The sequence below is a fragment of the Eupeodes corollae genome, chromosome 3 (assembly GCF_945859685.1).
Source record: "Eupeodes corollae chromosome 3, idEupCoro1.1, whole genome shotgun sequence".
Lineage (NCBI taxonomy): Eukaryota > Metazoa > Arthropoda > Insecta > Diptera > Syrphidae > Eupeodes > Eupeodes corollae.
The window spans coordinates 41,139,277-41,156,457 of record NC_079149.1 but is presented as its reverse complement, the minus strand read 5'-3'; the positions used below and the strand labels follow the sequence as shown (position 1 = coordinate 41,156,457).

The following is a 17,181-nucleotide window of genomic DNA, read 5'->3' as shown; positions in this document are numbered from 1 at the left end:
ACGCGTATTTTTGAATCCGTACAGCAGATTAATTTTAGTGTTTAAAAAAAAATTACTAGGAATACTCGTCAATGTAAAAACCAACGTGGTAACATTGAAGAAAAGTTAGTTTCCACCTTTCTCCTTTTTACCAAATTTAAAAAAAAATTGTGATTGTGTTTTTCAAAAACCCTTTTTTAACATATTTTTATAGTAAATATTTTATCTCGAATCAACAAAATATTTTGGGACTATATGTAGGTAAAACTGAAGTTCAGATACGGAATAAACACTAAAAATTATACAAGAAGTTTGTCAAAACTTTTAATAAAGTCTAACAAAGAACTAACTACTGAAAAATAACTAAAACTAAATGCGATACCAAAATGGTTTAAACTGTATTCTTTCTAATTTTTGAAAACATAGTATAATATTTGTTACTACCCTAGCCTTAAAAACAGCGTAGTTTGTACTTGAATGCCTTTTCAGAGAAATTGTAATGAAACAAATATTTAATGCTCTACGATTTTCCTAAGACAAATAGCAAATAATCATTTGTTTTTTTGTTTGCCCCCAACGGAATTTTTTAGCAGAAGCAAAAGCTTTTATGGTTTCCATTACTTAAATTTTGTATGTTTTGTATTATGAAGCCGCTAAAAATAGATTGTTTTTATTCATACAAAAATTTTATTTAAACCAAAACTTTTCTGTCGATTAAATTTAATTTTTTTAAATGTTGACAAAATTTCAGAGCAGCTGAATTTTAAATTTATATGTAATGCAGAAAAATGGTTTTACATTTCAATTTTATTTTCAACTTTAACCTGAAAAGTTATTTTTTTAATCACTGATCATTTCGAAAGCTTTGATTTGTAAAATATTAAAAAAAAAGCGGCCAAGAAACATTTTTGGCATTTTTATTGATTTTTTAAATATAGTCTGATTTTATTAAAATCCTCCTACCCTTCCTACTTCCACATATAGTGCACATATTCAACACCATTACAGTGACACTTACATATCCCATCCTATTGAAGACATCGAAAACTATCCCAATCTTAAAACTAGGAAAGAAGAATGAATATAGACCTATCCTATCTTTTCAATCAAAAGTTTTTGAAAGTCTGATAAATAACTAGGTAAAATATTATATTTCGGAATATTGGATTTCGGTCTGGATATAGTTGTGTTTCAGCTTAGACATGCTTAAGACAATAAATTTACAACTGTGATTACCTTACTTGACAGTAGGCATTTGACTGTGTAATCCATAACCTTCTCTATGATAAATTAACGACCCTATTTAGCTTCTCTGACACAACTATTAAACTTATTTATTCATATTTGACCAATCGTATGCAAGCTGTGTCTTGTAATGGTAGAATGTCCTCGTTCCTTCCTCCTAATAATGGTGTTCCTTAAGGATCAATCCATGGACCTTTACTGTTTTAATTGTTCATCAATGATCTGCCCTTTGTTTTGTCTTACTGTAAGTCTCATATATGTAGATGATATCCAATTATACATATATTAGTTTTCCTGAGATAATGCTTAAGGATGCAATATCTAAAATGAACATTGATTTACAGGCTATATATGATTGGACGACACGGAACGGACTTAAACTCAATCTTGAAACAACGAAACTCTTCCAATTTCATTAAACAAACCAAACCCACATAATTTCCCTCCGGTTATGTTGAATAATTGTATTATTGAATATGTTGCCCAAGTTAGAAACTTAGGTGTAATCTTTAACAACTGGTTAACTTGAAATTACCATCTCAATACAGTGGTGTCAAAGATTTATGCTTCACTTAGAGGACTATCTGTTACTAGATCCGTACTACCTACCCATATTAAATTAAAGTTGATAAAAGCTATGTCCTACCTTTAATAACATACGGGTGTGGGCTGTTTGCTGATCTTGATTGTCAATCATCTCAAAAACTAAAGCTGGAATTTAATGCAATAGTTCAGTTTGGTCTTAACCTACGTAGGTTCGATCAAGTCTCTTTTCAAGATCGCCAGCTTTTCAATTGCGATTTGGTAGCTTTCTTCAAATATCGTTGTTGTGTTTTACTCTTCAAATTGATTGTTAAAAAGAATCTCAGTTATCTATGTAACAGATTTGATTTTTGTGTTTCTAGCCGTTCCATTTTATTGCGCTCGTCCACCTTTACTTTAATTTTTCGTTCATGCTGTTAGACTGTGGAATAACCCTCCCAGTTATATGAGGTCTAGAATCGAAAATAGAAAGTTTTAAGCAATTTGTTTTGAATATCTTTCGAACTTGAACTGAACATACTTTTAAATTAATCATTTTTAATTTTATTTTCCTTGCGTATTGATTAACATGACTTTTGTTTCTTTTTTTTTCATTCTGAAATTCGTAACTCTTTTTTTAGTCAATTTTTAATATATAATTAATTTTAACGATTTTTTTTTTGTTAATTCCTGTACTATTTATAAGTTTAACTTGATGTACAGCTGACATACATTACAAGTTCCGAACTTTTTCGTCCAGTTAATTGTTTTCTGTAGTTCAGTATAAAATAAGAAATTATAAAAAATGGAAATAATTTTATTTTTTACTTTTTTTATAATTTTTGATGGGCTAAATAATAATTGTTTAAAAAACACTTGTGCATAACGAAATTCATCCGTTTATGCATGGTTTTCTCTTAATCGGTCTTAGCTTTATAATAAATCATAACCGGCTTTCTGTAGACATTTTGAAATACATTTCCGATAGAATATCAACAAAGACACAATATTCATTGCTAGTAATCAACCTTTTTCGGTTTTCCTGTGTTAACTGAACTTTAAAAACTTTATAGCCAAAGTCCTTATGGTTTTTCCTCAACACTACAGTAGCATATTTAAAGGTTGTTTGTGAGCTACGCACACCATTTCGATTCTTTACATCACTAACTTGTCCCAAATCCTCAAATTTAGTTTTCTCAAAACAAGTTTTAAAATGGTTTTAATTTTTTTTAGAAACTTCATTTACATGTATGTCAAGAAAATGTATTATTATTCAAACAATAATTTTAGATTTAACTTAAATCTAAATCAAATTTAAAGAAAAAAAAACTTAGAACTTGAAACCCCTTTAAACCAATAGTTTTCCCGTAAAAATGGTTTCGAAGAAACTTAACAATAAGGTCGTAAAAAAATTAAAACCAAAAATATTTTTGTACACTTTCTCAATAAGTGTAGATCAAAAACTTGAAAAAAAAATTAAACTAAAAATTAAACTGGAATTCGTTTTACATATGTACAGTTGCTCCCAAAATTGAGCGTACACTCAATTGAGAGTTAGTTATTTGTTACTTTTCATATTTAAGATGCAATGTTTTTGAAAAATTGTTTTTAATTTTTATTTTTCTTATTTTTTTCTTATGAATTAATACAAAACATTACTTAAACAGTAAATTAAATTTAATATTAAGAAAAAAAAAATTTAATTATCTCAATGTTTCATCGCACATAATTAAACGTACACTGTATTCATGGCTTCTTAAATGAAGTTTTCAAAAAGTGTACTGCTATATTTATTTATTTACATACTTGTTTTTAAATTGAATTTTAAACTAATGTTTGTAAAAAATAAATAAATTGGGTGGCGCATGAGAACTAGAGCCTACTGACTAACAACTCTTCACCATTCCCGTATACGAGGAATGTTGTCAGGAATGGAGGGGACCGAATCCGAACGGCTAATTTGAGAAAGCACTTTTTCATGACAAGAGTTACTCTTATAGAATTTGTCAATTTCTCGCAAGAGGCAGTACCCGTGAGAAGACTTTAGATGGCATAGGTAGGGATCGAACCCAAGACCTATGGCATGACAGTCCAACGCACTAACCATCATGCCACGGGCACTAAAAACCAATGTTTGTGGCAGAAATAATTTTCGTGTCAATATTCACTTCCTCATTTTTTGTGGAAATGGCAAAGAAAAGAAAGAATCCTATATTGGTGCAAAAACAATTAATTTTAAAACTACATTTAAACAATAAATCTTTACGTGAAATTGGCGAAATCGTCGTCCAAACTAAGGGTAAACAAAAAATACTTAAAAAATATCGGTATGAAGGACGTTCTTGAAAGAAATATGCGTCAGCCTGTTCTTTTACTTCCAACAAGATAACGATCCAAAACACACGTTTGTTGTGAAGGAATGGTTGCTGTATAGAGCCAGAAACCAGCACAAGACCCCACCTCAGTCATCGGACCTCAATCCCATCGAGAATTTGTTGGAAAAATAAAGCAAAGGTTGCGGAATTGCAACCCAAATAACAAAAGTAAATTGAAAGACTAGGATTACGAGATTTTGGACAAATATACCCCTGTCTTTTACTACAAAATTGTTGAATCAATGCTGCGGAGATTTTAAGCTGTAATTATGGCTAAAGGTGGCCCTATAAAATATTCAAATTTTAATTTGACCAACTGTGGATTCTTTGAATTCCAAGTGTACGCTTAATTTTGTGCCATGCATTAGATGATTTTTTATATTTTATTAATTGTGATTCTTGTTTTTCCTCTTGTTCATTTATCATAAAATATTAAATAAGAAAAAATTGAAAACAAAATTCCAAAAAAATAACATTTTAATAATTAAAAATAACAAAGCCGATTTTTGTTGTTGTTGTACGCTCAATTTTGAGAGTAACTGTATATTGAATTCCCATTTTGCCCAGATATCTAAAAGCCATGTGATTTGTATGAAATATTTGAGCTAACAAAATTTGTACACTTCTTTAAAGTTTATAATTTTTATTCGTCGGCTTCTTAGAGTCAAGCAAATTTTAACTTTTTAAAAAAATATCTGTGTTAAGAAAATACTCAATTAATTTTTCATTTCAAAAGTCTGTTTTAAGTCCACTTAACAAGCATAAAATAAAAATATATTTATCTCAATAAAATAAGACCACGAATCGTCGAGAAATTGTAAAATCTTTAATTTGACAAATCGAAAAAAATACTTAATTATTTGAGAAGTTTCAATTACAAAAAATAGTTACACAAGATTTCGAATGTATCAGAATTTTTTAGTTAGAATTTCCGAAATAACAGCCATTAGAAATGTATTTTTAACAAAATGTTTATTATTAAGGTACATATATATAATTTTACTTGTACTTTTGATATCTTCTTCAAGTTTCCTAGAAGATCAATATCCACGTTTTTCAGAATGGTAGAAACTTGATTTGAATTGTTTATGCATACCGCGAAAAACTAATAAAATATCCACAGAAATTCCAAGAGAATATTAGATACTCATAATTTTCTTAACAATTGAAAAGTTTCCGCATTATTATGGTAGCCTTTCATATAAATACCAAAAGTGAATACAGAAAGTTATTTTATGTTTATTTTTCCTTTTTTATTTTATTAGAATTGAAAGGAACAAAAAAAAACATTTAAATAAAAAAACATAAATCATAAAAAATAAACATATTTTTAAATTTCAAATTTTTCTCTTTGTTCCTTTATTTTCTTCTCATTTCCCAATGCAGCCATAAATTTTCAGTTTGGGCCTGGAATATGTGGAATCCTTGCGATGGAGCAGCCATTATATTATTTCTCATTGGACTTTCATTGCGTTTCCGGCCAAATACAATGGACATAGGACGTGTATTTTATTGTGTCGATAGTATATACTGGTACTTGAGGATCCTGAATATTTTAGGCGTAAACAAGTACTTAGGTGAGTTTTTTGTTTTCATATTTTATTTTCACAATCAAAATAAATAAAGAAATATGCATCAAGAATTGATATATTTATAAGACAATTATGTCTTCATTTTATGATGTTCTTATTCTTTCTTTCCCTCTCTTAAGTTCACGGTACAATGGTTTGAATTAATTATAGGTTTTCTTTGATATGCTTTTCTTTGGAAATTTTAAACGAAATAATATGATATAAAAAAGAGAATTTTATGCAAATTGTGGTGCTCCCAATTTGTGTATAATTTACTTTGAAATAAAAACAAGAAAAAACTACCAAAGAGTGCATACATATATTCGTTTGACATAGACGGTACTTTATTATGTTAGAGACACGTTTACATTTTGCAGTAAACTTTTGTATAAAAGGAAAAATATGGTTATTTCTTCTCAGGAATAACCCTTCGGGTATTATATGTATGTTAAAATAACTTTAATGGTTTCAAAGAAATCCTAAAGTAGTGTAGTTTACAAAGTAGAAATATCGGTAGATGTCCTTCAAGTTCATATGTTCTTGTTTATATTCTTGACTTTTCAACATTAGCACCCACATATAACATAAAATGTTTATTATATTTGCTTGTGTTGATGTGAGCGAATAAATAAATGTATATATATATGTATATAAAATATCAAAAAGAAGTACCTAGAACGAAAGTAAATAAATATGTTTACATTTAAAATCAACAAAATGTACACATTAGTAATTTGTAAGATGGTTTTTCTTTATAAATACGAATATGTACCTTTATCTATAAGTAAATAAGAATAACAAGTACACACTTATATCACAATTTGAAATATTTGTAAATTCCAAATGGTTTCTAGAGTAGAGGTTGAAGTAGCTGTAGCTGCCAGCAATAATACCATTATACAAAGTAATGGTCCTTCTTCTGATGAAATACAAATGCATATGAAAACAGTTTCCCCTAATCTTAACATTACTATAGAGAGAGCTACCCTATACACTTTGAATGTATGTACGAGTATGTATGTACTTGTCAAATAAATAAAATGATCCTTTTAAAGTCAAAGAAATCCACTCGTGTACAGTTTGATTTTCATACATTGTATGATGCAAAAATCTATATAAAAATAGTTTTCGATAGTTCTAGAAATTGTTAGCTTATTACCAAGGTTAAAATAACAAAATGCTCATTGTTGGAATTCGGTGGCGTATTTGGAATATTTTTTGATAAGCAGTCTGAAGCTAAACGATTTGAAAAGTTTAATAGTTATACAATTGGACAATTGTACATATAAATATTAATATTCTTTTTTGATAGACTGCTGATTTTGGGTTCAAATTGCTTACCGTAATATCCTTCATTAGAGAATATATAAAGGATATCTCAATTTCTTGAATAAAAAAAAACTGTCTCAATTTGTTCTTTGAACAATTCTGCTTGCATGAGTAACTTGCTTTGTCAACAATTTTAGTTCTTCCTTCAAAAAAATAAGATTGAATACAAGTTGGACCCATACTGAGACCTTTTTACAACTGTACCACTTACACAGATCCACAAAATATCAACAAAAAATCGGTTTAACTATATAAAAATGCCCGCAACCCTCAAAAGTTTGTTTTTGTTTTGTCATAAGCAGAAACATCTTTTTTGTTCGCAAATGACTATTTCCAACAAAATCGTATTCGGGGAGTTTTGTTTTTCAGTTCCTTATTTTATAAAATACCCTTAATTTGAGATGACAGTGCCTAGAAACAAAAAAATGATACGTTCGAAACAATTGAGATAGTCGTGAATTCTTTCAAAATTTTGCACCTGTATCGATTTTCAAAAAAAAGTATTAATAAACCTATAAAAATGTAATAGCCAATTTTTAGTGATAAATCATATGTTGACCAGAACAACACTTGTAGTCAAAAGTGCCAGCTTTTGGAATTCAAGGAAAATATTCGTAATTAATCTCTGTTTCAACAATAATATAAACACAAAAATTGTCATACGCTTAAGTTAACCAGGCACTATATAAGCAATAAGCTTTGGTTCTATTAGTTTATTTTAATAGTTTTTAAGTATACTTAATAACATAGCTTCATCGGATTGTTTTGTAATACTAAATCAGCGGATACAAATTTGTTAATTATCTTAAAAAATTGTGAAATTCATGGCCAATATAACTATGATTAAATACATCAATAGGAAATAATTATAAAGACTTCGGCACATAATCACTTGTAAGAAATTCTGAGATTTTATATAAATTTTACTAAATTTTGAAAACAATATTTTCTGTGAGATAAAATTAGTTTGAAGCCAATATTTTTAGGTTTTGAAAAGGTATTTGAGTCGAAAGTGAATTTTTATCAAGTGTTAGCATTGTTTTTTTTTTGTAAAAAAAAGTGATGATTCAATTTTTGCCAAGATTTGGAGATAAAATCATTTTTTGTTAGTAAAATATTCGAGGTGACCTTTATTAACTTCCAATAGGAAGTTATTGTAATTTGTCCGATTTGTCAAATTGAAAAATTTAACATTTCAAGGTCCCTAGAGTCGAAATAAAAGATTTTTAGAAAGATGTCTGTGCGTGCGTGTGTACGTACGTTTGTACGTCCGAACGTTCGCGACGTTTTTTTTTGTCGTCAGTAGCTCAAGAATCAGTAGAGGCATCGACTATAAATAAATGATGTTATATAGATAATAATAATGCTCCCTCAAGTTCGGAAACGATCTCACCGATGCATTTGATGTCAAAAATGGTTTTAGACAAGGCGATGCACTGTCATGCGACTTCTTCAATATCGTATTGGAAATAATCGTGCAAAATTCAACCGTCAACATAATTTTCCAAAGGTCCATTCAATTACTCTAATACGCAGGTAATATTGACTTGATTGGAAGATCAAAGCGTGATGTCAGTTGAGCGTTTTTGAGCATTGCGACGGAAGCGAAAAAGATGGGTTTAGTGGTCAATCAGGACAAGACCAAGTATGTGCTGTCATTAAAAAAGGACATTGGACAACGACATCTTTCACAAAACGTCACCATAGACAGCTATAACTTTCAAATAGTTAAGGACTTTGTCTATCTAGGCACCGCTACAAACACAGACAACGACACCACCGCTAAAATCAAATGGAGAATAACACTTGCAAATCGCTGCTTCTCTGGACTTAGAAGGCAATTGAGAACTAAAATCCTCTCTCGAGCATCTTAAATCACCATCTATTAGACACTCATCATTGCGGTTTTCATTTATGGCGCTGAGGCCTGGACCCTTTCAAAGAAAGATGAGAACGTCTTAGGATGCTTCGAGAGAAAAATTCTTCGGGTGATTTTTGGTCCCGTACGCATAGATGGAGAATGGAGGAGAAGATATAACGACGAACTGTACGGGCTGTACAGCGACACTGACCTAGTTACCAGAAATAAAGTCCAGCATCTTAGATGGCTAGGTCATGAAAAGCGAATGGACATCAACGCTCCAGACCCAAAGGTCTTCGAATCCAATCCTGAGGGGCGACGCAGTAGAGGAAGACCGCGACTCAGGTGGCGCACTCAGGTGGGTAAAGACCTCAACCAACTTGGCATGCGAAACTGAAAACAACTAGCTAGGGACCGCGCTGGCAGGAGACACATGTTAGTTGAAACCCAGGTCCTCTCCGGACTGTAGCGCCACCTTAAGTAAGTAAGAAAGTAAGTATACGGATAATAATGCAGAAAGGTGCAGAAAAGGCACTATAGAAAATTGCGTGGGTGGTTTTTTAACCATATCAGTTTAAAAAAGGTGAATATTTTGGTTAACCCTTAATATCTCACGAACTTAAATTTTATATTATATATTGTAACGTCATCAAACAAGTATATTTTTGGAGAAAATCCAACTAACTGTTGCGAAAAAATTGAATTTCGATTCAAATATTTTTTCAAAAATTTGAGATAATGGCTTTCAACTTATTTTATCTTATAAGAAAAATTGATTTTATTCAGTAAAATTTTGAGAAAAATGGAATTGACAGTTTTTTTTATAAAAAATAAAAGTCTAATAAAACAATACTAAAACTTGGTAAAAATTTACTTTCGACTCAAATAACTTTTCAAAAATTAAAAATATTGTCTTCAAACTTATTTTATTGCACAGAAAATATTGTTTTCGATATTCAATAATTTGTATATAAAAATCCAACAGTCCGTTTTTTTATAAAAAATAAAATCTACAAAAAATAGTACGCAAATTTGCTAAAAATTGATACGAGTACATATAGACAAACTTTTAAGCAAGACAAATCGACAGACGGGATGGGAAGTTATCAGTGTGGATCGCATCCCAGAGTTTTTTTCAGTTCTTTGATCTATAAAAAAAATCGTTAGTTGTTTATTTTTTTTAAATATACTTGTTTCGTATCGCGTTACAATATACATATAACATAAAATTTAATTTAAGTCGCTAGACTTATTGGTTCGTGAGATATGTTTAGTTAACCAAAATTTCCACTTTTTTTTGCAAATTGCTATTGTAAAAAAAAACAAACTCAATTATTTTGAGAGTCATTTCTGTATCTTTCTGCTTTACTATCTGTATAACAAAATTTATTTGAAGTCGATATCTCTACTGGTCCTTGAGCTATGAACGACGAAAACGTCATTCGTTACTCAAAAATGTGGTCCAAAACAGGAAATAACAAACTACCGACCTATTAGTAAATTGTCCGCAATACCTAAAGTATTTGAAAAAATTGTTTGCAATATATTGATTTTTTTATTAGAAGAAAGCATATCCCCGTACCAAACCTGTTTTGTATGCGGTAGATCAACTTCCACTAACCTAACCATTTTCACGAACTGTATTCTCAATTCCTTAAAAAAGCGCTTGATAAGGTGCATCATACAATTTTATTAAAAAAATAGGTTTTCATTCCAAAATACTATAATCAGCTTATCTTACAGGGCGCAGTCAGCTTGTTTTAATTGATTCGAGTACCTCACATTCCTTTTCTGTAACTTGTGGCGTTCCGCAAGGGAGTCATTTAGGTCGAATGCTGTTCCTTATTTTAATTAATGACCTATCTGATGTCCTTACAAACTCAATGCGGCTTATGTTTGCGGATGATTTACAATTTTTTAGACTTGTAAAAAACTTAGCAAACTGTAAGTTGCTTCGAAATGTTGTAAACAATCTTATCAACTGGTGCAATATAAACTAATTAGCCTAAACATATCCAATTGTCAATGTTTTTCGTTTACCCGTCATTTGTTACCTATCGCTTACGATTACAATATGCAAAATCATGTCCTTGATAGAGTTTCTTTTAAAACGAACATGGAGTCATTTTTGATTAAAAGCTAAACTTTGTACAGCATACAGAATTCATGGTGAATAAAGCCAACTCTATGTTGGGTTTTATTAACTTCCCATAGGAAGTTATTGTAATGGGTCCGATTTGTCAAATTGAAAATTTTAACATCTCTCGAGGTTTCAAGGTCCCTAGAGTCGAAATAAAAGATTTTTAGAAGGATGTCTGTGCGTGCGTGTGTACGTACGTTCGTAAGTCCGTCTGTACGTTCACGGCGTTTTTTTTCGTCGTCCATAGCTCAAGAACCAGAAGAGATATCGATTTCTAATAAATTTTGTTATACAGATAATAAGGCAGTAAGATGCAGAAAAGGCTCTCAAGAAAATTGCGTGGGTGGTTCTTTTACCATATCAGTTTGAAAAAAACATTTTTGAACATTTTGTTTAACCCTAAATATCTTACGAACCAAAAACGCTAGAGATTTGAATTAAATTTTATATAAAATATTGTAACGTGATTTCAGAGAAGTTTATTTTTTTTGAAAAATCCATTTAACGGTTTTTTTATAAATCAAAAACTGAAAAAAAATGTTGTCACCTCCAAAACTTTTACGACTAATATATGATTTCATCTCCAAAACAATTTTGTGCAACGAAGAATAAATTTTTTGACATCTGATAATATTTTGAGAAAAATCGAATCCACATTTTTTTTTATATAAAATAAAAATCTAATATCGATTCAAATATCTTTACAAGAACTTGAAATTAAGCCTTCAAACTTATTTTATCTTATACGAAATATTGTTTTCAACATTCGGTAAAATTTTGAAAAAAATCGAATTGACAGTTTTCTTACAAAAAATAAAACTCTAAAAAGCAATACTAAAAATTAGTAAAAATTTGTTTTCGATTCAAATAGCTTTTCAAAAATTAAAAAAACTTATTTTACTTCACAGAAAATATTGTTTTCGATATTCAGTAATTTTTATATAAAAATCCAACAGGCCGTTTTTTCATAAAAAATAAAATCTACAAAAAATAGTACGCAAATTTGGTAAAAATTTATGCGAGGACATATAGACAAACTTTTAAGCGAGACAAATTGACAGACGGGATAGGATGTTATCAGTGTGGGTCGCATCTCAGCCTGTTTTTTTTCTAATTCGTTTGGTCTTAGGGACCCCTTCACACTAAAAGCCCTTTATGTGGCGTATTTTAGATCAATCCTGGAATATTTCTACAGAGTACGAAATCCTCATTACAATGTTCATATTACAAGAATAGAAAATTTCCAAAAAAAATTTACAAGATTTGTAGTATACAAACTAGGCTGGAACATTGAAATATCTTCATATAACGTTAGATGTAAACTTATTGGTATGCAGCCATTAAAAAACCGCCGTAAGATGTTTGCCATAGATTTTGTCAGTGATATTTTATCATATAATATTGATTGATTAATAATGTATCACATAATATAGATTTTAATTTTTATTTGAGTAGAAACTCATTCAAAAATATGTTAAACTTATATTTTTTAACAAATTTAACAAGTTAATAATACTTCTAATTTTTTGTGAATAGCTTCAAATTCTAATGGTTCAGTGAATATTTTAAAAATTGCGGTAGTCTATTTGAGGTTGTAAACATTAATTGATATTAAATAAATAAATAAAAAACTTTCAGAACATACGGTCATACTAACGAACGTACACACTCACGTACAGAAATCTCCCTAAAAATCTTTTCTATATATTCTAGAGACCTTGAAACGTCGAGAAATGCCAACATTTTTAATTCGTCACATCAGTACGACTACAACAACGTCATGTGGGAAGTTAATAATAAAATGCGCGACTGGACCGTTAAAAATCGTTACAAAAAGAATTTTATTTCAAAAATTTTAAATTTAAAAAAAAAAAACTTATTTTTCAAAATTTTGATTTGAATATTTTTGTTTTTTTTTTTACAACGAAATTTTTCAATTTAAGTTCAAGAACATTTTTAGTATGTAGTTATTAAGAGCTTATAAATACACATTCTACATTTCAATTTCGTAAAAAAATCATGACCCTTTTTCGAGGTATCGAATTTTGAAAAAAAAAGTCTTCAATAATTTTTTTTAAAATACATAATACAATGACATTTTTGATCATCAAATGTTATTGAGTATGTATGCTTACTGCTTGTGCAGAAACAAAATTATTGAAATCGGATAAGTAGTACTTTAGAAAACTTTTATTTAATTTAAAGAAATCAAAGTAAGAAAACATTTTTAGAGAAAATTAAAACAATCAAACTGCTTGTTTTTAATAAAATTTGAAATTTTGATTTTTGACCAAACATTTGTATTGAGACTAGTATTATTATTAATCTTTAAAAAAATCAATTAATATCCAAATTTGAAGTCAATCGACCTCATGGTTTTCTGCAAAGTAAAGGACAGGCATGCTGTCAAATAAAAAAGAGGGACACACTTTGTACAACTTATCTGCCCTCGTAATGTCATGTTTGATTAAAATCTCAAGTTTAAAATTTAGTACTTGCAATATAGTTCCTTTATTTTCCAAGTCAAAATTATAAATGTTAAGTCCATATAAAATGTAGTTTCATTTTTGGACAACTTCTGGAAAGAAAGAGTATTTCTACAAAAGACTTATTTAGCTTAGTCTTTTTGGGTTTATTACTTAAAAATTCAGTTATTAATTATTAAATTTTACAGACTTTTACGAACTTCAATTTTATAAAACTGTACAACAGCCCTTTAACGAAAACACTATCAACTTTTCGGCCAATTTTTTTCATATGTAGTTGCATTAAATCGAACTGACGCACAGTCCGTTGAGAACTAGGGTCTAGTGACTTACAACTCTCAACCATTTCTGTGTGCACGTACTGTTGTCTGGAATAGACGGGAAGGGCTAATTTGAAAAGCACTTATTAGAAAAGATAATAGCGCAACATTTTAAACGATCTAGTAATATGTAAATCTATTTTTAAAAATTTGCTAAGCTTAAAAGGTTTTAACGCCTTACTATCTCTTAAAAATCTGCTTAAATTAAGATTATGGAATGGCTAGTTAAAGTTTTAGCAATTTGATAAATTATTTCCTAACGAACTTTGTAGACATGTTTAGAAGTTCGATTTTTAATAAAAGCCGATTAACAATTTACCAAAATGCTAAATAATTCGCAAATTGCTAATCAGTAAATTGTTAAACCCTTAACAATAGGTTGTTCAACATATTGCCCTAATTTTATAAATTTTTCCTTTTTTAACGTTACAAAAATTGAATTATATTCCTTTACTTCTTTTTTAAATGGAAAAAAGCGTTTAAATTATTGGAATTTTATTTCGTTCGGCAAAAATGAAACATTTCTAAATATTTCAATAAAAATTGCTGGAATTAAATAACCAAAAATTAAACAAATAAATTCTTCTACAATAACCCTTAAACGAATATTTCACTAAACATAAAATAAAAATCATCTACTACTAACAGCCTTGAAACGTAAAATTCTTAAAATCTATGTACAAAAACCGTTAACATAGTTAACTCTGACTAACTATAATCTATACAAATTGAGGTCCTTCATGATAATAAGCTTCAATTGGTCTTTTCTCATTCTTTTAACCTTATTCAGCTTATTAAATATGCACCCCTACCCCAACACAACAGCATGTCTACATATTTAACCATCATCTTCTAAATTAATTCCTAGCCAATAATATATATGGTATAAAGCAGACACTCTGCATCGCATATCCGAATGACCGAACATTCTATCTAATATACAATATATACATTTTTGTTTTCTTTTCATTAATTTACTCGAATACTCTTACTTTCTGACAGATTGATGGCCTACGTGTACAATAATTGAGATAAAAATAAGCATCATCAATACAAATCAGTTTGCCATCAATGAGTTCTTTTTTTTTGTGTGTCCATATAAAATATACATAACATACATTCTATATCAAATGTATATATATATTTATACTATGTACATTATTTAGTTTTAATCTTAAAGGAACTTTAACTAAATAAACTAAAATTTGTATCTTCTCATTTCCTTTCGTCCACAGGTCCATTGGTTACTATGATGGGCAAAATGGTCAAGAACATGATTTATTTCGTAGTCCTGCTGGCTGTTGTTTTAATGAGTTTCGGCGTTAGTCGACAAGCGATCCTGTATCCAAATAATGAACCCACATGGCGATTAATTAAGGAGGTAAGCCTATGATCAACAATATACTCCATATATGCATATGTATACCGTACAGGGGTATATTTATATACGATATGCCTTCCGTCTATACCGCATCATCGTAGTCAGCTGGAAGGAGTACTATATACATACATAATTGATTAAAATACCTCAAGCTCCGTTCGACTGCCTGTCGTCAGCCATATTAAGCTGTCGTACACCTGAGTGGGCTTTGTTGATGGAATTTTGCGTTCTTCCACACCATTCCACCCACTCCCACTTTCACCCCTATCACCATTCCCCCAACAAATACTATAGTTCACCCATCAATAAATAAAATCAATAGATTCACACTCCGGCACACCGCATCCGTACCGTACCGTTCGTTGGTTGGATATTTAATCTATAAAAACGACGACGACGTTATGTTTTTCCAAAAATCCAGCAAGGACACTTAATGGTTTTGCTTCTGTATAATGTGGGGTTGGGGTCACTTTGGCGACTTCTCTTTACTCTCTCTCTATGGTCGACCATGGGACCCGATGAATAGGGATGGGATGTTTTATTATAAATTCAATTTTAAAAGGTTATTTACCTTAACACCGGGTGTTTTAGTGCGTGTATCGGTTGGTTGAATTTAATAAATTAAAATACACAAAAAGAATCAAACCTTTACCGCTTCAATTGGCCTTTGATTAAATTCATTAGAGCATAAATGGTTATGGGTCTGTAGTGAAGTGTGTCACTGTGTGGGTTTGAATTTAAAATGTCAATGTATATTTAATGAATTTTTTGTGAAAAGGATTTACCGAAATCATCAAAGAAAAATAAAGTTTCTTTCTGTTTGTTTTGAAACCATTTGAAATGAGGTTTGGATTCTATTTCTGAAACCAAAAGCTGCTTAATTGATACAATTTGCACTTCCAGGAGCAGGTCATCGCTACGATTTTTTTCTTTTTAATTCCTTCTTAAGGTTTTGGATTATGCACGAAATTAGTATAATTAGTGAAAAACATTTAATTATCAGAAAATGTGAACATTTTTTTCTATTATTTTTTAAATTTCATAGGAAATTATTACAAATCAGTACGATTTTTTAAAACTTGAAACATTGATATTTATCGAAGAAGTCTTTTCAACTTATAAGTAAAAAAGTCTTTCGTGTAAGGATTTCAAAGTTTCAGTTAACACATGAACTCAAATCTATCGGTAATCGATAACTTCGTATCGTCTCTTCATCCTTTTTAGGCTAACAATGCCTATGTGATAAAACCTACATATTCGAAAGTAAGGCCGACTTTAGCTTTCAAAAAGATAGCGATTTGTGCCACACAAGCAACAAAACAATCGTAATTTTTAAGAAAAATTTCATAGCAAAACGAAGATTATTACTGGCCACAGAGATCTGGTAACTTTGTTTTGGGGACCCACTTGAAAGATAAGGTCTTTGCCCATGATCCATTCTAGATCTTGAAGTTGAAATTCTTTTGGTTAATATTGATTTCCATTGTTTATGGCATGTCTTGCACCTTGCTCTGAAATAGATATTTATTGTTTTTTTTTTTAAATGACTGTATGTTTAAATATAAAAATAAAACTTCTTTTTGGGAAATAAGCGTAAAAGGTTAGGTCAAACTAGAAGCCGAACAAAATAAAAAGGAATAACAGAAATAGAGTTTTATTAAACTTGAATATTTCATCTGAATTGATTAGTTTTAAAATAGTGGCTGTCAGCGTTTTTGCGAAATCCTCTTTTTTTATTGAACAAAACATATATTAACAACTGAAAATATGTAGGATTTATGGCCAAATGGCGCCCTTGTAAAGTGAAAAATGATGAAATTGGCTACAAAATCGTTTCTTAATTATTATTTATTTTACTTAATTCCTCAAATCAGTTAAGTCCGTTGGGAACCCCTTAAGGGGCATATGGCCTCTACTACGCTTACGCGCCATCGTTTACGGTTTTCTGAGATGTGTTCCAGCTCCCTTCAAC

General features: G+C 29.9%; 1 protein-coding gene across 15 annotated transcripts in view; it reads left to right on the top strand.

The window, feature by feature from the left end:
• LOC129952541 (transient receptor potential cation channel trpm) overlaps positions 1-17,181 on the top strand; it is a 329,137-nt gene that overhangs the window by 273,404 nt on the left and 38,552 nt on the right. For all 15 annotated transcript variants that reach the window (XM_056065169.1, XM_056065171.1, XM_056065174.1 and 12 more), the window contains 2 exons: positions 5,508-5,698; positions 15,064-15,209. In XM_056065169.1, the coding sequence (XP_055921144.1) occupies positions 5,508-5,698; positions 15,064-15,209 (337 nt within the window). The remainder of the gene's footprint in view (positions 1-5,507; positions 5,699-15,063; positions 15,210-17,181) is intronic.